Source organism: Phyllostomus hastatus, unplaced genomic scaffold, assembly GCF_019186645.2.
Source record: "Phyllostomus hastatus isolate PE091 unplaced genomic scaffold, TTU_PhHast_1.1 phas_scaffold_755, whole genome shotgun sequence".
In the NCBI taxonomy this organism is placed as follows: Eukaryota; Metazoa; Chordata; class Mammalia; order Chiroptera; family Phyllostomidae; genus Phyllostomus; species Phyllostomus hastatus.
In genome coordinates this window covers 2,405,188-2,427,073 of record NW_025334039.1, presented here as the reverse complement: position 1 = coordinate 2,427,073, position 21,886 = coordinate 2,405,188, and the positions used below count along the sequence as shown (strand labels likewise).

General features: G+C 56.1%; 1 protein-coding gene across 1 annotated transcript in view; it reads right to left on the bottom strand.

The window, feature by feature from the left end:
- Positions 1–6,646: 6,646 nt before the first annotated feature.
- Positions 6,647–21,886, bottom strand: part of SYN3 (synapsin III) — a 405,562-nt gene continuing 390,322 nt past the window's right edge. Inside the window, exons 10-14 of the mRNA XM_045826382.1 lie at positions 21,309–21,411; positions 16,825–16,959; positions 15,896–15,956; positions 9,804–10,095; positions 6,647–6,779 (exon numbers count right to left, since the gene is read on the bottom strand). Coding sequence (XP_045682338.1) covers positions 6,647–6,779; positions 9,804–10,095; positions 15,896–15,956; positions 16,825–16,959; positions 21,309–21,411 — 724 coding nt within the window. The remainder of the gene's footprint in view (positions 6,780–9,803; positions 10,096–15,895; positions 15,957–16,824; positions 16,960–21,308; positions 21,412–21,886) is intronic.

Below are 21,886 nucleotides of genomic sequence, written 5' to 3'. Positions count from 1 at the left end.
TACTTGGGAATGGTTGGCTACTGACTTCCCTCCCTGAATTCCCCTCTAGAATGAAGGCTGTCTATTGATAATGTTCTGTACCACATTTTCAAAAAATTTAAGTGTAAATGACGTGGCAGTCTTGACTTTTATTATGGAAAGGTATGCAGTAAATGTTCAGAACAGCTGTACAACATTGGACATTTCAAGATGATCAGAGAACCTTTTCAGTGTCATCAGATTATAGGAGATTTAAAACCTTTTTTCGTGGCACCTTTTCTTCAAAGGAAATCATTTGCAGAGGCCCAGTCTCTAAAACGAAAGAACTAGTTTGGTTGAGCTGGACTGTGGACACCCACCAGCTCATTCCACCTCCCTGGCCCTGCAGCTCTCTCCCAGGCGCTGGGCGGCGCGTCTGGGCGCTGGCAGCACTGCTGGACGCCCAGCGGGCAGCAGGGGCTCTTGTCCTGTATCTGGCTGCTTCTGGAGGTATGATCGTTTTCCCTTGTGTTGTGAACCCTCTGTGCCTAATTTGTCATCGTAAATAGAGGACCTCTTTTAACAACAAAGTGTTAAACTGCCTTGAATGCTGGGCAGGTACTTGTTCTTCAGAGACAGCCTCATATTTGAAGAACATTTATTTTTTAAGATTTAAAATATACAAAGTTCAAAGTTTATTTTCCCTACAAGAAGAAAAAGGCCAAACGGAACTGTCTCACCATACAAACAACTACAGAAACATGCTACAGTGACAAAATCTGAATCACAGCACAGGAATGAAACACTATTAGTATCTGCAGAAAATATTTTCGAATATTGCCAGTGTCTTCCTGCTTTTTAAAAAAAAATCTGTTTTGCATATAAGGAAATGGTTTGGAATGTTGTATGCTGTGAGGATGTTTTGCGTCCTACATACGTGTGAAGGTTTTTCCTTACACAACCCTCTTTCCATCACAGTGGAGAAAATTCATTCAGTGATACGGTTTTCCAGAGGCCATGTCACCCGTAGCAGCTTAACGCAGGAAGGGTTGGAGCTGTTGACATTTTCATGGTATTTGGTAATAACTTCTTAAAAATAGTGTCTGTTAGATGCTGTATTTGGCTTTAATTGGATCCGGGCTGGAAAAGTCACCCTGAAGCTTTGATGGGTCCAACTATATATCTCAGTTCTCCAACATTCCCTCTCCGTGCCTGCGTAACGCTAGGTTGCACTGTGTGTGTGTGTGTGTGTGTGCACGCGGTGAGAGTTGGGGGACCTAGTGATGAGCGGAAGCACCAAATACTAGAAAGCAATGAGTTTTCCAAATCCAGGGTTTTCAAATGGTCCTTGAGAGGCCCCGGAATGGTGCTGATGTCCTGCAGAGACACATGCATTTCCAACCTCACCTCGGACTTCCTGGCCTGTGTTACAGGTCTCAGTTTAGGGTGTGGGCAGGGTGCCAGACGCCTGAACATGCAGTCCCCTCACCATAGTTTATTCTCCAAGCAACTCTCGAGGCTTCACCTCTCGAATAGCTGAATTTATAGTAGAAGCTTGTAAAATCTATGCCGTTTTCATTCCACTGAGGCTGTTGAGCTTGACGTATTGCTGGTGTGTAATGAGAAGAAGTCATGGTTTGGCGATAGCCCGGTGTCTGATTTACCGACGTCACTTTGACACACCGTAATGGGAGCAAGATAGCTTGGAGCGCAGGGCGTGCCTTTTAGTCAGATGCTGGTCTGCGTCGTTGGCTTGTAGTCGTCACAGCTCCCTGTGACCCCCTTGTTTTCCCCTTTCATTTATTTTACTCACAGGAGATTGTTCCCCCTTCCCACCGCCTTTGTCCACAGGTGAAAGACGTGGTTCGGCCTGGCTGGAAACTGACTCATGGGAGGTATCCTCTCCACCTCAGGGTTTTATGATTCTTGATGTAAAAACAGTTGACTCCTGTCCCCTCTCTCTTGCCTGGCTCTAATTCCTGAGATCACTGCTTAGCCTAGTATCTCTGTACTTCTTCCTGCAACAGAGCTGGACACACCTCCCTTTGCCCCCTGCACTCAGGGCCCGGGGTCAAGGTTTGCCTTCCTCGTACCCTGGGCAGTGGCTGCCGAGTCTCAGAGCCTCAGGGAGGCGCCGGACGGGTCCCAGGTCTCCGCTGTGTCTGAGCATGGGGAATGCTCCTTCACCCAGTCCCCAGGTGACCCTAGAGGCTGCGGTTATTGGGAAGCTCTAGGTGGGTCACGTAAAATAAGGATTCAATCTTACGTGTCTCCTGGGATACCCCAGAAGGTTACAGCACTTAAATTTCTGCTTTTCCATAGCAAAACAGGTGAGATATTGAGAAGAAAAAAGGTTAACTTCTGTTGTAGACTCAGCGAAAGACTGGAAAGTGCATACTTGAAATACGCGAGTTTGGAAATGGAAGTTAAAAAGTGGGCGGAGCAATCAGGATAAACATAATGAAAGGTGTTTAAGATTTTAAAGGGTGTGCACACACGTTGTAGAAGGAATCTTTCAGATTGGCTTTCCCTTGAATGAAAGCCTCACGGATTCCCAGGAGCATTTCCCAGCCGTTCTCCTCTCCCCGGCCCGCTGCCCGAGAGCTGCGAGTTCCGGATCTCGGAGTCTGGGGTCTGTCTGCGGGGCTGCACGTCTGTCCGGAAACACAAGGGAGCTTCTGTGCCCTGTGTACTGCTTGGTCTTGACCTGATTCGACCGACTTTTGCCCAACCTTCCTGTTTGTCTCTCACCAGACCAAAAGTTCTGCTTTCTGTGAGGGCAGGGGTGTCAAACTCATTGTCACCAGGGGCCACATCGGCCTCACAGTTGCCTTCAAAGGGCCGAATGTAATTTGAGGACTGTGTAAATGTAACTCCTCCTTAACTGCTAAGCGAGAGCTTGGCACCGCTGCCGCCGGATAGAAACAAGGTGCCGGGTCAAATAAAACATGGTGGAGGGCCTTGTGTTTGCCACTTGTGTATTAAGAGTCTAAATATTAGAGTGACACTCTGAATTTAATCGGTGACTGCTCAGGAGTCAAAGGCAGCCTTGACCTTTGTCAGGCCAGTGGGTGACCAGCCAGCTTGCCGTCTGCGATAAAGACCCTTGGAGGCGTGGAGGTGCTCCGAGTCCCTGCGCTGCTCCTCCTCCGACACGAGTTCATTGCTCCCACCTGCCAGGCGGACCTCGCCAGCCTAAACTGGCTAACCCGCATCCTCGCCCCAGTCCTAAGTGCACAAAACAACGGGAGCCACCAACCTGCTTTTGACATTGAATAAAGCCCAGGAGCGTAGTCTGCGCTCCAGTGGGGGGAGGGGCAGTGCCCAAAGCCCACCGGGTGCCCGCGGAGTGGCCCAGAGGGGCTCTGCCGCTGGAAAGATCCCCTGGGGTCTGGGGTGCAGTGTGTGGTCAGGAAGGGACTCCGGGTCCTGGGGCTTCTCTGCGCAAACCTGGGTATCATCCTGGTCTGCTTGCCCAGCCTCTTCCGGCTGAGGCTGCCAGGGGCACCTGCCCACACCCGCACACGAGGCCCTGCAGGCAGCCCATCTCCATGGGGGCCGTGCTCCGGGTGTGTGTGTGTGTGGGGGGGTATCTCCTGGGCCCCGACTCTGCCTTCTCCCATTCCTTCTCAGACTCAGCTTAGCGTCTGAGACCTCTTTCTCCAGGGAAACAGACTGCCACAGTTTCTTCAGCTGCTTATCTCATTTTACTAGTCTGTGTTGATTAGCTTCTGTCCCTGGGCCAGTGGCATCCTCACGTTGATACTCAAGAGCAATAGAACAGCTTTTTTCCTCAATCTTAACATTTTGTTTCCAGTGTATTCCCACCTACACACGCCCCGACCCCCGCTGTGTGCCAAGTGGTGTGCTCCTTGCTTTCCTTACTCACCTGGCCCGTGCAAGGAGCACCTGCATGGTTTGCCTCCCCCTTGAACACTTCACAGCAGAGTCAGGTGAGAGCTTCCAGCAGGTGGGTCAGGGTCAGGTGCTCAGGGTTGGCTACTACTGTCTGTGTCACCGTGTGTGTGAAGGCCGTCGCCCCTGGAATGCTGAGAGGTAGAACCGAGTGGCCCCGAGCAGGGACTGAGGGTGGGAGGGGATGGCGGGCCGATGAAGAGAACGCTGGGCGTGAGAGGGTGAGCAGCGGGGTGTATTCCAGTGACCCTGGGAAGCCGATTGTACATGAGACTAAACCGCAGGGCCCTTTGATCCTGCTGCTGGGGGGCGGTCCGCGGGAAGCTCTCTCTGGCTGGCTGGTGGGGGTGTCTGTGGAGGCTGCATGTTTAAATCCCCACTCCCTGCGCTGCCCTTGACCACAAAACAAAAGGACCTTTGTCATGTGTCAGCCTTGCCAAGTCAGCTCGGAGGGAAAATGCTCGCCTTTCTTTGGGCCCAAATGGTGGGACACAGCAAAAAATACCCAACAAACGACCTTTTACAATCTCCCCAGAGTGACTCCCCATCACCCCTGCTTCTTGTCCTTTCCCATTTAAAAAATGTCAGTTATTAAACATTTGGAAGGAATGTGCTAACCCGCGTGAGAGAACAGTCTGTTCTTGGGCTCGACATTCACGCTCAGCCGCTGGGAAAATCGGTGCTGGCCGTAAACGCGGCTCCCTCGCGGGTCACCTGTAAGAATCGGCTGTAAGAATCACGGTCCCGTCGTGATAAAGGAGTTTGTGCTGCTGGATTTGCGCTGTCTGGGAGAGAGGAGGTTGAACATTGAGATGGTTTTAGGGACAACAGACAGAATAAAGGAAAATAGGGAAATTCAAGCCGCTTAGTCCTTGTTTAGGGAGCCACGGCTCACTGTCGGAAGGCGTGGCCCCGGCTGCGTGCGTGCACACGGGTGCAGCCCCCCGGCGGAGCGGCTTCGCCCTCCCCCGCCGTCTGGGCTCAGGGCGCATTCCCAACGCTCCGCGACTGACAGAGCTGGAGGCTGGGGTGTTGGGACTCCTTTGGTCTGAGAGGGGCTTGCGCACGGCCGCCGCCCATGCGTAGAGAAGCTGTCTAGCCCGTCATCCCTTTGTCGTGTTTCACACTCTACTTTATTACCGAAGGAGAGGTGGGCGAGACGGACTTCTTCCGAGCTGTCTCTGTTGGAGACTGATGACTGCGTTGGGCACTTGCTGCGTCCTTCAGCTCCTAAAGCGTGTGGGCTTTGTGGTGCTCCGCCCTGGCCTGCGAGTTTCCTCCCGCCCCTTCCTTCAGAATGCAGCTCTAGGCCAAGGTCACTCCCATTTCCTCCTCCCGCTCTCCCTTCCCTGGGCACAGTGAAGGGAAGACGTGCCTCAGTCGCGTGGGGGGCTGTAAAGAGGTGACATGGCTATGTTCTGGGATCCTGGGCTCTACGGGGACCAGGAGGTGGGGCCCGGCACCTACAATGTTCCTAGCACCAGGTGCGTGGTGATTCGGACGGCCCTGCTCCCCGTCTGGTCCTGGAGGCCGCGGTGCGGGGGAGGAGCCCTGGGAAGGGTGTCACCACGACGCCGTCCAGCTCTGCCGTCAACTTGTTTAGCTAAACAGGTTTGGGTTAAACACAGTTAAAGCTGCTGTCTTTACGCAGGAATTCCAAGACTTGAACACGTGATATGTTCTACCGATCTCAAAACAAGAAATATAAACAGTGTTTCCCCAGCATGCTTGGCCACGGGACCCCCTTGGTAACTGAGCAGCCTGCTGGCACCTTGCTGTGCCGTTTGTGAAATGCCAGCCTAGAAGTTGCTGTCCTTGCACTGTCTGATCCTGTGACCACCTGCTCATTCTCGCTGGTTCCTCGTGTGTCCTTAAGTAGCAAACAACATTCCTGGTGGGAATGCAGAGAGAATTCCGGTGGGGTAACAGAGTGGGCGGAGGACCCCCACCCCCACCCCCCACCTAACTCCTTCCCGGGGAAGTTGAGGGCCTCGTCGTCCTCTGGGAACTAGAAACGATCCCTAGAAGGACCTGTGGTCTGCGCTTGGCTGCCCACTCGGGATGTGAGCAGCATCCCCAGAGCTCCCCCTCTGCTTCTGTGGCGTTCTGGAAGGCCCCGCTTGCCACACAGGACCTGGTTTCTTTCTGTTGTCATCAAGATCCCACCGGTGGCCAGGCGTGATGGGGCCCTTCTTGCCTGCCTGGTCTGAGGAGTGGTGTCCGGATGAAATGGATGAACGGTGGGCAGGTGAGAGGTTCCCCCGGCTGAGCCTTCCTCCTTCTGTTTGCAAAACCCTGGCAGTAGGTTACTGCCTCCTGTACGGCTGAAGTCCGACCAGAGTGTCTTCGCTTGATGGGGAAGGGAGGGGGGCAGGGTCTAGAGGGGACCTTTGCCCAAAGGCAAGCAGAGGACGAACTGGAGATGTGGGAACAGCCGCACACAGACGTCTCATGAGCTTATCTGAGGCAGGGAAGCAAGCATGTGGGTGGACGGGACAACGTGGACGACGTGACGCCCGTTGTTAGGGCCCGTCTGGAGGACCCTGGAGGCTCTCAAAGGCCCACCGCTCAGCTGGACAAGCTGGAGTGCCATGGTGAAGGGAGATGGGAACACGTGTAGATACACTCAGCTCCTGGGTCAAAGGCGTTTAGAAAGTGTATTCTCGGACCCTCCATTCTGCTCCCATCAGGAACCGAGGCGGAGAAGGAAGATGAGGCGGGGGGGGGGGGGGAGAGTGTAACAGGGCACCCCCTGGCCCCAGGCTGGACCCCCCTAGTCAGAGAACAGGCTGGCGAAGGACTTCCTCAGGTTGCGGATGGTCTCGGCCTTGGCCTCGTCTTCACTCGGGGGCCCGCGCTGGGAAGCGTCGGACGTGCTGAGGCTGTTGGTCAGGGACTGGGATTTGCTGAAACAGAAAGGCAAGGGAGTTTGGGGGTGACAAGGGCTGGACTCCTGAGGAAATAGTCGTGGGGGGCTTGCCTGGACGCCGGTGGGGGAGCCCGGTCGCCACAAAGATGTTAACAACCAGAAACCAGGCCTCCCGACACTTACCCGATCCTGGGGACGTCGCCCGCACTACCTGACCTGCGCCAGGTTAAGTGCTAAACCAAGGCGGCTGGGAGGGTGGGCGCCATAGGGGCAGTCGGACCCCGCTCTCCCGCCTCTGTGTGCAAGCCCACTTCATAAACTGGGAGGTGCTGCCTCAGCACCAGCTTGCGGGCGCCCCTCCCTTGCTTTCTAGCACGGGGGAGGGGGGGCGCGTAGGAGGCCTGTGTTCTAGACTTCCCTCTGCCATCAGACCCCTCTGGCCGTGGGCAGGTACCTTGCTGCTTGTCAGTAGAAGGTGGGGTCGCCTGACCTGCCCTCAGGCTGCTTCTAGCCCTTTCTCTCCGGGACTCGATTCCCACCTCTTCCTTAAGCCCTTACTGCTGATTCCACCCCTTTTTGGGTTTCGCACGGTGCCTGCTGTTTGACCCGCCGTGTGTGAACTTCTGTCCCAGCCCAGTGCTGGGCGACGGGGCACAGGGGGGAGTGCAACTCAGAGGCCCACAGGCGGGTGGAGGGGACAGACGTAGGAAGGGATGATATGACTGTCTCCAAGTTGGAGAGAGCCACCCGTGGTCTTATCGTCACTACGAAAACTCAAAATCCTATTCAGAACAGGCCACCGTCTACCCCTTGCTCGCTCTGCACAGGGTCCTGTCCATGACTAAGCACAGCGAAGCCATTTGACCGATACCTGCTGACGGGAACCAAAAAATACTGCCTTGGGGCCATTCTGCAGGAGACTTCAGTGTTTCCAGCTCCATCACTACAGGGTCGGTGCCCAGACCTGGCTTACGTCCCAAAGCCCTCGCCTGGCCTGTGAGCAGCTGGGCTGCCACAGGTGCTCGCGGCACCGCACTAACTGTGCGTAACCTCACTTCAATCCTCATAACGGCCCCGTGGGGCAGGTACTGCTGTCCCCATTTTGCAAGTGAGGAAGCAAAGAGAGGTTAGGTAATTTCTCCGAGGTCACGCAGCTTTTCAGTGGTGGAGCTGGAATCCAGCCCAGGCGGTTTGTGGAAGTCTGTGCTTTCCCTCCCTCTGCCACGGTGCCTGCAGGGTCACTCCCAATGGCTGTCAAACCAGAAACACATTCACCCTTTGATCCAGCAATACCATGTCAGGTACTTTCTCCGCAGCTGACCCTGCACACGCAGGAAACAGCGTGTGCTTGAGGTTATCCTTTGCAGCCTTTTTCTTTTTATAAGAGCAAGCCAGATTTCTATTTATGCTGGACTATTTAGATAAATGATAGTACAACTGCATCGTGGACTACTATACAGCTCTGAAACAGACCATTTCGATGAACTGAGCTCCAGGAGATACTGTTAAAGCAAAAATCAAGGAGCAGAGTCCTGTGGATAGTGAATACCACCATTTGGGTCAAGAAGTGATGGGGGGAGAACTTCAGAACATGTCTTTGTATTTGTGGCAGGGGACACAGGAGGGACCCACCCACAGGAGCACCCTTCTGGGACAGGAGTCATGAGAGCATTGGGTGAGAATGAGGTGGGAGTGAGGGGTGTCAGTGCACAGCTTTGACCCAGTTGGTATCTTTCATATTGTTGAGTCATGTGACTGCATCACCCAGGAAAAAAACATGGTTGGCGGGATCCATGGCCTGGGTGTCCTGTATTGAATCCCAGCTCTAACAGTGGGAACCCTGGCAGCTTATTTAATCTCTCTTATTTAATACTGGGTGGGGCGAAAGTAGGTTTACAGGTGTCTGTGTGGAGAATAACCCAGTAATTAATAAATGACAACACGAGAATGGACTCTGTGTCTCCTGCACTCACAACTGTAAACCTGCCTCCGCTCCGCCCTGGGTCGTCTCCCTCTGTGAAGTGGGGGCAGCAGGTATTTCCTCTGGGCTTGTGGGAATAAAATAAAACCCCAACTAGGTGAAGTGGTGAAGTACTTGGCACACAGTAGGTCGATCGCAGATGCTGGTGTAACACTGTGATTATCAATATAGCGTTTGGATGGCTTACAGAAATGAGGGAACAGATCTCTCCTGTCCCCACAGTAACCCATCCTTTTGCAAGGGGACCTTGAAGGCCCTCCCACCAGGAGTCTTATTTCCCTGCCTCTTGAGGCTGGGCTTGGCCGTGAGGCTCGCCTCCACCAGAAGCATGGGACCGGATGGAACGGCATTGTGAAGCTTCAGAGGCCCTGAGGCGCTTCCACTTTTGCCTCCTGGAATGTAATTCTACCACGGGAGGGAGCCGGGCCCTGGAGAGAGCGAGGCCAGCTGCCAGCCAGCACCGACGGCCAGGTGGGGCCTGGGGCCGACTTGGACCCTCCGGCTCCAGCGAAGCTGCCACGTGACTGCCGCATGATGATCCCAGGAGGCAGGGTGGCTAGAGCTAGTAACTGGAAATGCAGGATTAAATCTGAATTTCAGATGGAAAACAAAGACTTTTTTTTTAGTGTAGGTATGGCCCACGCAGTATTTGAGGGCCTACTTATACTCAACATTCTAGTTTATCTGAAATTCACATCTAACTGGGCACCCGGATGTCGTCTGGCAGACAAGGCTACAGGAGACACCTGCAGGAGAACCTCCCAGCTGAGCCCAACCCAGGACAGACCGCTGAGTCGGAAATAACCATGGAAACGGTTGCTCCTTAAGCCTCTTGTTAGGCAGCAAGAGAGACCTTCAGGCCAGGCACATCTACCTGGGGGATCATGGCCAGGCCTGGTCTGTGCTCTCATCTTGCTGGCCCCTACCGGGTTCCATCCTCAAGGCCTCCTTTGCCTGTTTCAAGTCTGGGTGAGGCCTCAGCAGGTCTTACCCTTGTCTCCAGTCCCTGACTCTGAGACATCCCAGCACCGCCTGCACCTCAACCACACCCTCTACCCTTACCGACGCCAAAGCACTTACTTGAGCTGGGGGTGGGATGGTGCTGGCTTCTTGGGCTCCTCCCCCTGCTGAGAGGTACTGCGGCCTTGCACAGGGGGCCGCGGCTGTGCAGGGAGGGTGGCGCCTGGCCTGGAGCCCTGGTTTGGAGAGCCGCCACTGGGTGCCCGAGGCAGCTGTGGAGAACCTGGTGACCTCTGCTGCTGTGGGGATCCGGACTGGGGGCTCAGGGGCTGCTGGCCTTGCGGGGACAGCCTCTGCTGGGAGGGGCTTCCAGATCTTGGGGGCTGAGGAGACTGCGCTTGGCGAGGGCCCCCTACAGGGCAAAAAAATTATTACATTCAATTTTTCCTATAATAATTCTGTGCACAAGTGTTACTTCAAGGATGTTCATTACAGTGTTGTGTGTGTGTGTGTTTTTATAACAGTAAAACACGGAAAATAATACAAATGCCTAACTGATTAGGAACATTAAGATATGTCCATATAATGGAGTATGCTGTGGTCATTGCGCAGGATGTTACAGAATAATATTAAATTACATGGGCTATTGTTGATACATGCTAAATAAATGCTGCCAACGGAAACAAGCAACACACACGGCAGTGCACACAGTTTTATGCACCTTGTCACGTAGTGTGAAGCTATGTGACAAAGAAAGGCCGGGAGGCTCCGCACCAAGGCCAGTGTCTCAAACATGCCTCACGGGGAGATCTCGCCCAAATAAAGATTCTGCTACAGCAGGGCCAGGCTGCTGTTATGGGCTGAGCTCGGGTCCCTCCAAATCCAAATTTTGAAGTCCTAACCTCAATGTGACTGTTTTTGGAGACAGAGGCTTTGAAGGGGGTAATTATTGTTGAATGAGTCACAGCATGGGGCCCTAACCCAATAGCACTGGTGTCCTTCTGAGAGAGAGAGAGAGAGAGAGAGAGAGAGAGAGAGAGAGAGAGAGATGCCCAGGGCAGACACACGCACACGGAGGAAAGGCCATGTAAAGACACAGTGAGAAGGCAGCCATCTGCAAGCTGGAGAGAGAAGTGTCAGCCCTGCCAGCACCTTGACCTTGGACTTCCAGCCTTCCACCTGAGCAAGTACGTCTGTTGCTGAAGCCACTCCGCCTATGGGATTGTTGGGGCAGCCGAGCTGACTGACCGATGCAGGCAGCGTCTGCAATCTGGACTCTAAGCCAGGGGGTGCTGGGTGCGGACTACAAAACTGGTGGGATCGTGGAGGGTTTTAATTCTCCAGCTTTGCTCACTGGTGGTTTCCACACTGAGGATATATCCCTTTTGAAACAATGAAAAGAATGATCCCTTACTTCTGGAAAGCTCTCTGAATTTTTCTAAGCACTTTCAAAAGCAAGGTATTCTTTGCTTTCGACAGAGGCTGGTAGGGAAGATACCATTCTTTTGTATTTTTTAACAGAACACGCCTTTCTTTCAATTGCCTTTTTTTACTCAAAAATTTAGCTTTCTGAGCCTGTGCTTGTGGCTTCAACCCTTCACACCGATTTTCTGCTCCTCACTGAGGATGGCACGCTGGTGCTGCCTTGGGTGCAGTCAGCACGCAGGGGCCGCCGCCCGCCCGCCCACAGGTTTTCTGTTTTCGCCTCATCAGACCATGAGGTCTCACAGCAGGAACGCCACGGAGTCGGCCTGGGCGCATGCTGCACACAGGCTTTGGTGTTTTCCCAAAGTTTTCTTTAAAAAAAATGCTTATTGGTTTTAGAGAGAGAGGAAGGGAGGAGAGAGAGAGAGAAACGTCGATGTGAGAGAGAAACATCGATGTGAGAGAGAAACATCGATGTGAGAGAGAAAGAACCGTGGGCTGCCTCTCGTATGTGCTACACCTGGGGATTGAACCCACAACCTAGGTACATGCCCCGACTGGGAATCGAACCCCCAAGCTTTTGGTGTGTGGATGATGCTCCAAGCCCCTGCGCCACCTGGCCAGGGCAGCTTCCCCAGCCTTCCTGATATAAACATAAACAACTCTATTACTGGGGGTCTGGGACAGCCTAGTGTTGTTGTTAGAGGCTGTACGGCAGGACAGCCCCGATGGCGTGTCAAACACTGGGCCACTCTGAACATCTGTAGACACAAAAGTGTCTACACTTCGGTCGCCAAAGAGATACTATCCTTCTCATCCCACAGAGGCGGGGACTGAGTCCCTCACTGTGGGGTCATAATTGGAAGGAGTAGCCAACAAGACCTCCCAGAAAACATGACTTCCCCCTCTCCCTGCACGGAGCACAGTCACCTGCAAGCAAAGGGGCATCCTAAGCCTGGGGACGTCTCCACTGCCCACAAGCCACTTTGAGTGGCATTGGAAGGCTCCCTGCCGGCAAGGTGCGCTCCCCTCACCCTCCGGTTGAGGCCAGAGGGAGTGCTCCGCGGGCCCCCCTCACCCCCACCCCCGGCTCCCAGGAGAGCGGGCTGCCTGCCCTGTGCTCTCCTCATCATGTGTGGGGAGGTCACTCGAGGGAGGAGACTGAGAGTTATCTCCGTGGCCCTTTTATAATCACAACGTGGCTCCCACTCACTCGAGCCCCATTAGTCTCTACTGAGCACCAGCTGCGTCCCCAGCCTTGGGCGCGCTCACAGCGCTCTGAGGGTTGGGCATTACTAACCCTCCGTGTTCACAAAGAAACCGAGTCCCGGACACACTCTGACTTACACAAGGTGTCACTTCCAGGAAAGGGAAGAGCCAAGATTCAAAACTAGATCTTTTTAACTCCAAAGACCTCTCTGTCTTCCTTCCTCCCTCCCTCCCTCCCTTCCTTTTTTCTTTCTCTCTCTCTTTTTAAAGATAGGGATTTTTAAAAAAGATTTTATTTATTTTTTGGAGAGAAAGGGGAAGGGAGGGAGAAAGAGAGGGAGAGAAACATCGATGTGCAATCAGTTGCCTCTCACACGCCCCCAACTGGGGACCCTGCCGGTAACCCAGGCCTGTGTCCTGACTGGGAGAATCAAACAGGTGACCTTTCAGTTCACAGGCTGGTGCTCAGTCCCCTGAGCCACACCAGCCAGGGCATCTTTCTTCCGTTCTCCCTCCCTTTCTTCCTCTTCCTTGTCTGTCTGTCTGTCTGTCTGTCTGTCTCTCTTTGTTTGCCATAGCACACAGGGCTGGCCTGAGTCCTCACATCTTTCAGTGCATTGAGAAAAGCTGGCTCCCTCTGGTGCACGCAGCTCTGAGCAAGGTGCACGGGGAGGAAGGACATCATCTCAGCCGGTCCCCTTTGCAGTGGGCTCGGCCTGCGCGCCTGGTTGCCCTGACACCACACTGTCCCCAGGAGCCGAGGTCCTGACACTAGCCTTGCCATGAACTTGCTATGTGACTGTGGCTAAGTCACATCTCCCTGGGCTTCTGAGCCCTTCTTTGTAAAGGGAGGTCACTGGGCTAGCCGCCAAACATCCCTCCCGGTCTGGATGTTCCCGTGAGCCCGTCCGACGCTTTGTAAGTCGGACTGAATGGCAGCACCAGTTTAGCAACTGATCGCACGTGGCTTTGATTCATGCTTTTCTCATCCTCTCCCCCTTTCACGACTATGCGCCCCAGGAGACTGGGAGACCCAGTGACCTCAAAACTCAAACACCTACAGGGCCAGTCAGGTACAGAAATAAGTCAAGCAGGCGAGTGTCAGAGAAAGCATGTGATTTTAAAGCTTTTTCCCACTTTGGGTAAAAACAGAGTTCAGAGACCTACTTCTCTGAAGAGGTGCAGTTAACACTGTGTCCCCGCGGCAGTGACACTGGGGAGGCTGACGGTGTGGGGCGGGGTGGGGCGGGGTGGGGGGGAGTCCTCGGCCTGTCTGAGCAGCAGCTGTGACTACATGTCAGGGGAAAGGCTGCAACATTGGAATTCAAGCCCATTGTTTCCGGAACTCTTGCTTTGGCAAAGGAAGCTGCAAATCTACGTGTTTATGTCGAAGCTCCTGATTTTAAAATGTTGGTTTGCTTTTTTGCTAAACCCACTGCAGGTCAAAGAAAACATCTGTTTTCTACTTTTGTCCTAAGTCTCCCCCCCTTCACCCTCACTGATAATATCCTGGAAAATCTGGACACGCCGATTCATTTATTAACTATTTCTTGAGTCCCTATTATACCCCTGGGATGCATCATTAATTTCTTTCAGCTTCTTGGCAAAGCAAACATTTTACTATTTTTGTTCACGCACACACAAAATACATTAACTTAGATAAAATATTTGCACAGGATTGGTGCTAAACAACGATGAGGCTTATTAAAAGAAAATGTCACTTTTACCGAGCTGAAAATACACAGCGAGTTCAAAAACAAGCTAATAATGTGATCTTGTTATTTCGGGAACTCAATGAAAGCATTGTTTTTAAATTAGCCTTGTTATTTTTAATCTGCATGTTAATTCAATGGGCATTTTCTTTAATGATCTTAATTGGTTTTAAATGGGTTGTTTTTCAACTCGCTGAAAGTGTGTTTAGCCTCATGTCCCTTAAAAATAATATCTCTTTATCAGGCATGTCTCTGCCCTGGGCCCGGGAGGAAACCAGAACACAGTAGCCCTCTGTTTGGAAGGGCTCTGTTCAAGTGTGTTTTAAAAAGTAAGTCCCGGGCAGGGTGGGAGAGGACAGGCAGGGCCGAGGCACAGCCAGCAGCCTGGCAGGGCGATGAATGAGTCTCTTCTGCACATTTATAACTGAGAACCTTCCGCCAGCCTGCGGAGCAGTGGGGCTGCGTTCGTTGTGAGGATTGTTAATGATCGTGATGGTTCAAAACAACGTGTGTGCTAGAAACGGTTTGTCAGACGCAAGTTATTCATGGTAAAACTTAACGTAACTGGTTATTAATAGTCAACTGTCCGCGGTAGGAGCGACCCCTACCAAGCGCCACGTCCGCGCCGGACACCTTGCTGACTGCTTCGCCTGGGCTGCCGCAAGGGCAGCTCGCCGTCCACAAGGGAGGCAGCTGCGCCAGCCTCCTGCGCCACTGGGGAAACTGAGGCTCCGGGGAGGGATGTGACTTGCCTAAAGAAGGACTCTTCTCATCTGCCGAAGAAGAATCCTGGTGTGCATTTGCATACAGTTGTGTGAATGATGCGGTTTGGCTTTCTGCTTTTCCAAGACAAGAAAATCAGAGGCCAGAGGGAGGAACAGCGCGTTCTGTCTAAGACCTGCGGGGGAGACGCCCTGTCGCGGCCAAGGCCGCTCTCCCCCAGAAGCAGTGACTCTGTTGCTCTCATGAAAGCCACTCGGGGGCTAGGGGCGACAGTAATGCTTTCTTTGGGGTAGTAGGTTTCACGGCACCCCCGAGAGAGGGCTGCGGGCCGCCTGGCCTGGCTTCTCGAAGCAACACTGCCCTGAACCTCTCTGTGCGGGCACTAGGTCGTGATGAGTGCGCCCAGGGGCTCCGACTGCGCCAGGGAGGGACACGGGGCAGGCTCCTCCCCTTCTCTCCCGGGGTGGCCCACGAGTGGGAACCCCCCAGCACCTGACATCGGGGAGAGGGTCAGTCGGTGGTCTCGATCCCTCTTCATCGGGGCTTCCCTAGTTTTTCCATTCCCTAATAAGTGGTGTCGCGTGAGTAGTAAGGCTGCAAGACTTTTTCTGAGGGACCATTTCAGTCGACGAGGTTCCAGAGAACGTTCTTCTTTGCTTTCTCACTCGGGTTGGTTGGCTCATAAACCTGCAGTCAGGCACCCCCAGTGGCCAGGACACGGGCTTTCTGGAGGGTCTGAGGTGGCACACGAGTGAGCCCGCCCTGTTCTGGTCAGCCTTCCTCGGGCGAAGCCTCGACACCCACCTCGGGTAAAGGGGACACTGCTGACCTTTCCCCTGGAGGGTGACCGGGAGGCTAAACCCACGAGCAAACAGATGGGAAAGTCCCTACTGGGTGCCTAGCACACATTAGGTACTTAACAGATTTTCTTCTGTCTTTCCTGCCTTCTCTCCTGACTTTACAGGGGTGACACACCCCAGACTCACGCACTCTGCATGGACAGTGGGGCCACGGGTCCTGTGGGTGAAGGGTTAATCAAGGTGGGCTTTTCCAGCGTGCCTTCCGGAAGGCACGCATGGACCCCTCTGCCTTTCAACATCCTCGCTGGGTGCGGTCCCCGGGGAGGCTTGTCGGGGGTCCTACCTTGGGTGGGTGGGCGTGGCTGGCCCGGCCCCGGGGACTTAGCTGGTTTGGTCTGCGGAGCCTGGAGCAGGAGAAGCAAAAGGAAACCTGTTGTGATCACAGCCATTTACTTCCAGGGTGGGAGGGCAGGGATGGCAAAGATCTTGTCATCATCACTCAGGTCAGAGGTACCTACAGTGTGCCACGGTAGGTGTGCTGCACAAGGAATTTTTACACACGCGTACGCCCATGTGACCACCCCCAGGTCACGTGGGTGTACGGATCGTTTCCAGGGGAGAAGGCTGCCCTGCCCGCTCCCAGCCAGCACCCCTCCCAGCCAGCACCCCTCGCAGTAAAACCGCTATTCCCAGGTCTGTTACCACAGGTTCAAGTTTTTGTGGGAGAAGCAGGGAGCAGTTTGGACACTTGTTTTTCCAGAAAGCTGGGAGCCGGCAGATTCTTTGGAGAATGACCTGGTAATCCGTGGTGAGGACTGGGGGTGGGGGGGGGGTAGGGGGCTGAGTGGGAGCCTGTTAAGGTTGGCAGACGGGGCACGGAAGACACAATAGTCCCTATTGACCGGGGCCGGGATCACACCAACATGTGCGCACACACTCCCTGCTCCCGGCCCGGCCCGGTGCAGAGGGCACAGAGGGGACAGCTGACTTCTTGTGTTAACCCCCTCTGCCCCCAGAGGCCCACGCCCATTCCGGATGAGGTTTTCCCCCCAGGACGGAGGGACGAAGGGCCCCTCGGAGCTCCCAGACTGCCCGTCAGGAGCAGGGTCTGAAAGCTGTCCCCTCCGCCCGGCCCGCGTCCACACCCCACCCCTTCATCCCCAAGGGGTTCCTTCCTGGGCATGTCTCCTTTGCATGCAGGCGTCCCCCCTTTCCCAGGCAGCTTCCCATTTCTCCTGGCTACAAAGTCTCCTTTGTTTCCGAGGACCTTACCCAAGGCCTCAGGGGCGAGGGCACTGTGCCCCCTGGCATCAGGAATTGGCTCATTTTGGAGACGACGAGGTCGGCTATCAGCTGTCTGTCCTCTTCCACATGCTCTCCAATCAGGGGCATTGAGCTGTCCATCACCTGCGGGAGGGAAATGAAGGCTGGGGGCCACCCTTGCCGGGACAGCGGGCAGGAGAGCTGGTGCAGAGCGCAGAACAGAACTGACCACTAGATGGCGATGTTCTCCACGCAAACACCAGCCGGGCGCCTCCAGCTGGGACTGAGCCCTCTGGAGACATCCAGGTCCCCGCTGTTGCGTCTAGATCAACTCCCTGGATTCAGTTCAATTCAGCCTACGTTCTCTGGACCGCAGAGGCGGGCTGAGGGCCTTCTCTGACCTTTTCTGCTCTTTTCCTCGGGGAGCTGGTCTCTGCCCCCGCTACTCCCACCTTTGGCCCACTGCCCAAGGTCGTGGCTGGTTTCCTGCACTTCCCAAGGTCAAGGCTTGCCACAAAGCCAGAAGCCATGGTGGTGGTGGTGGTGGTGGTGGTGGTAGAGTTTGATTATCTCACACGCACACACGGACTTGGGGTGAATTGACCCAGGGTTCAGAGAGAAGAGAGGGGAGGAGAGGCCGCTTCCCCTGGGGCTCGGGCAGAACACAAGCCTGGAGGGAAACATTCCACAGGGAGTGGGCTGCTGTTTCTCAAAGGCGGCAAAGCACTTACACTGGGAGGGGCCTGAGGGATCCTATTTACCATGCTGCTATTTTTGCAGCTGGGAAAACCGGGGCCCAGAGGTGGGAAGGGACTCGCCCAGAGCCGCGTGGGCCAACCCTGCAGGTGACTCCGCAGGCGGAAGCAGCTGTGGCAGGTCCCCTCTTGAATCCTCCACCCCCCTGTCCAGCCCTCCTCACCCATGGCTCCTCGCCAAACTGACCGTCTCATTTCCTTTCCCCCGAGCTCCTCCAGACTCCCCGGTTCTCTCCCCCACCCGAGTCCCATGCACGCCATTCCCTCAGCTCCCTCTTCCTCTGGAGGATGCTCAGCCAGCCTTCAGGACACCTCTCGCTGGTGCTCCTCTGGGACGCCCTCCCTGACCCAGCCAGCTCTGACAGCCCCTCCCCCTGCACTCCGCCCTGTCCTCACTTCAGTCGCCCCACGGGGCGGGGGGGGCGGGGGGTGGGGAGGGGGAGGGTTTGCCTGCAGCACTACCATCTCCCGTTTACTTGTGTCTGCCCAAGCGGATGCGACCACGAGGCCCTGAAAGTGGGACGGGCCATGTGCTGTTACACAGGTGCGCCCCGGGGCCTCCCCGTGAGCGGAGGAGTGAACAGTCCCTGCGGCAGGTGCAGCCCCTAAGGACTGGGACACTCGTGAGTGCTGTATTTCACGGGGCGCTCGCCAGCCACGTGCCGGGCGCAGCCCTAGGCGCCGGTGTGCACGACCTCGCACAGACCTCAGACCGGCTCTTTGAGGCAGGCACGACTCTGACCCTCATCTCAACGGCGGCGGCAGGGACACGGAGGGCCGGAGATGCGGCCGGTTTGGGGACACACCGCCAGCAAACCGCGGCCCTCCCATCCCTCTCTGTGGTGAAACCTGGGTGCCAGGCTCCGGTTCTGCCACGGGCTTGTCGGGTGGTGCCGGGCAGGTCACCTTCCCTCTGTGGGCCCCTGTTGTGTCACCGCACACACTGCGGGGGGGGGGCAGCAGTGCAGACCCTTCCGGCTGGGACTTTTCGGGGTCCGTGAGTCCAAAGCACCCACTGTGGTCGGGAGGCTGGAAAAGCAGCTCACGGTTGTGAATGCGGAGCCTGACATGGTCCCGAAAACTGTCCTCAGGGTGAGCTCCTCAGGGTCCGAGCCGGGCCCTCGGCACCCCAGGTCCCAGTGCCTGGCACGGGGACAGCCTCCTGGTGGGCGTGGGCCAGGCTGAGCTGTCACTGTCACTGTGGATCCCACACAGGCCCGTCCCTCCTGCCCCCGACCCTGCCCACCTCCTCCTGCTCTGGTTTCTGTTTCCTGCAGTCCCCGTGGTGGAAAGCGGCCACCACGAGCAACCTGAGGTCAGAGCGTTTTGGAATCCCCACGGTGGACACAGCCAAAGGAAGTGGACACTCTGGTCTCCCCAGGGAAGCATTTTTTCCAGTGAGCAATGCCGTTCCCTGGACAGGTCATGGAGGACAAGTTCAAGGGTCTTTCCCCTGAGCATTCCACTGTGAGGATCTTCACAACACATGTCACACGAATGCTGTGTTCTCACCACAGAGGTGGCTGAAGAAAACAGTATTTTTGGATCTCTTCTGCTTTTTTTTTCCAGACGGGGAAAAATACCTTTTATCTTCCTGGTAGCAAATTACCCCCTCCCCCTGCCCTCCCATTTCCCTCGACCCCACCCTAACCCCCAAAGCAAGGGAAATAACTCTAACTTTTTTGAGAGAGAAAAAAAAAAACAATCTGAAGATACCATTTTTTTTCCCTTCTGGAACATTTTTGAAAAGTTGTTTTCTTGTTTTTTAAAGTCCAAACTCACAACGTTTGCTTTTTTTTTTTTTTTTTTTTTGAAAGTTCTTTTATCTCTGACCTGTTTGCAGGGAGCCTGGGCCTCCGAGGACAGATTTTGGTTTCCTAAGGTGAAAGCTGAGGAAACTCATGGGGGGCAGAGCCGGTGCTGGTGCGGGGGAGGGGGAAGGAGGGCAGAGTTGCCCGTCTGGGTGGGCGCTCCAGGAGGTGGTGGGCTGCCACCTGGGACCCCCCGGCCTGGCCGGGCCCTCAGGATCCGGCCTGATGGTGAGGGAGTGAATGAATGAACCACTGCGTGGGGGCCAAACCCGAGTTCCTATCTGGTGGTCCTGGGAGGAGATGCAGAGGCGGGCGGGCCAGGGGGGTCTCAAGAGATGCAGTGCCCCAGGCGGGAGGGCCCAGGGTGCACCCTTGGCCGGAAGCTCCCGGGGCACCTCGGGAAGGAGGGTGCCGCTCCTCTGGGGAGCAGCCTGGCCCTGGTGGGGGGTGAGCGTGCAGGCCGGTGGTTCTTCACCTTATGGCGTCTCCTCCAAGAAGGGCTGCTGGGGGCAGGCAGGTGTGGCGGAGGTCTGGACTCTGGACTCGAGGGGGAGCTGTTTTCCAGAGCAGGACTGAACTTGCGAACAGAGACGCAGCACACCCAGGGGGAGCTTCCTGGCCTTTCTGGGGAGGGTAGAGGGGCTGTGTCCACCCGGGGCGCCCTCCCTGTCACCTCCAAGGGCAACCACTCCCTGAGCAGGGGCGTGAGAACAGCAGCAGGGGTGTGAGAAAGACAGCCACACACCCATGGAGCCACCTGGTCCTGCCGCCCTGCGTGTCCCAGGGGAGTGGAGCAGACATGGGGGACTGGCGGGCCAGCAGGCTGCTGCGGCTGCCCCAGCCACGTGCTTCCCGGCAGGCAGCGGCCCAGCCCCCGGGAGGGGCAGCCGCAGGGCTCGCCCTCACGTGTCTTGGCCTGGTGTCAGCACCGCCGCCTGCCCAGCGGCTGTGGTTTGAGGAGAAGGTGCTTCTGGAGGGTGGGAGTGTGAGTGGGCTGGGAATTGGGGGACAGAAGGGAGAACCCTGAGGCCAGACAGGCATTTTCAGGGGAGAACAGTGGGGAGGCATGGGCTGCAGGGGGCAGGGGGGGGGCGCTGAGGAGCGGAGAGAGACACCGTGGGACCAGGAGAGACAGGAGGAGTCTGGAGGAGAGAGGGGGCTTGTGGGACTGGGGAGGTGCAGAGGGGAAGCTGGTGTGGGGAGCGGACGGCAGGGGCAGGCAGGGGATGGGTGGGGAGGGCCGGAGGAGGGGGCAGGCCTGAGAGCGACTGGGGCGCAGGGGGCTGTGGGAGAGATGCCAGGGCCCACGGTCCCTCGAGCTGCCCCTGGTCAGTTAATTTCTCTGCGTCCTTCCCTCCATTCACATCGCCACGAGCTGTGACCCCTTTCCTGACGGTCAGTGTGCCGCCAGCACAGGGTCACTGTCCTTCCCTGCCAGACTGCACGCCCCCAGCTGTGTCCTGCCCCCATAGTTACCCCCGGGGCTGCCCCCCCCCCCACCCCAGAGCCCCGAGGTGCCCGTTCGCTGAGCGAGCGGACGATGGGAACTCTGCATGGTGACTTTACACAGTCGGACCCCGAGAAAATCTGACAGGCCCAGTGCAGCACAGTCTCGCCAGCCCTTAGCCTGGCGTTCCCGTCTTACCCTCAGGCCCACAGGTCAGGAGATGCTGTCAACCCTCACGTGGGAGCTCTGAAGGCAGCTCGGACCCCTGGGCACAAACGCTTTAGATTCGCCTGAGGGTGGAGGTGGGGGTGGGTGTGAGGGTGGTGGGCGAGAAGCCAGTGGGGGCCGCATGTGCCCAGGCTGCGAGTCCCGCCACAGCTGGCCGTGCTGGGGACCACCCATAGGTTCCTCCCCTCCGGCTCGTCCGCCTGCCTGGGTGGGGGCGGGGCCAGGCCAGAGGACCTCCGCTTCCTCCCTCACCTCGATGATGTAATCTCTGCCGTCCTTGCTGTGGACGGCCTTGACCGCGCAGATGTCCAGGCCGCCGAACATTTCCGAGCAGCTGTCCACCCACAGCCTGTACCTGCAGGGACGGACGGGCAGTGAGTGTGGCCAGGACAGGAGGGAGGGGGCAGCGGGAGAGAGCAGCAGAGACAGAGATGGAGAGACCCACCGAGACGCACGGGGAACTGGCCGGGGGAAAGACTGCGGCGGATGCCCATTCCGAGGCGGAGACAGTGAGGAAGAACAGAGACGTGGCAAGACAGACAGACAGAAGAGACCGAGAGACAGAGAGGCAGGGGGAGAGACAGAGATGGGTGGTGAGACAGAGGGACGGACTGACAGAGAGACTAAAGAGGGAGCCAGGCATGAGAGGGGGGTGATGAGGGAGCAGGACCGGGAGCTGGGAGGGGGAGGGGTCCCACCCCAGCACCTTGCCTGGGCCCCAGGGGTGGGGCGCTTGCCCCGCCCCCATCCGGAGCCATCCCCGACACCCAGCCGCCCCTGCGGCTCTTTTCCCTTGGGAAAGGCCTCAGAAATCCGTCCCGGCCTCCCTC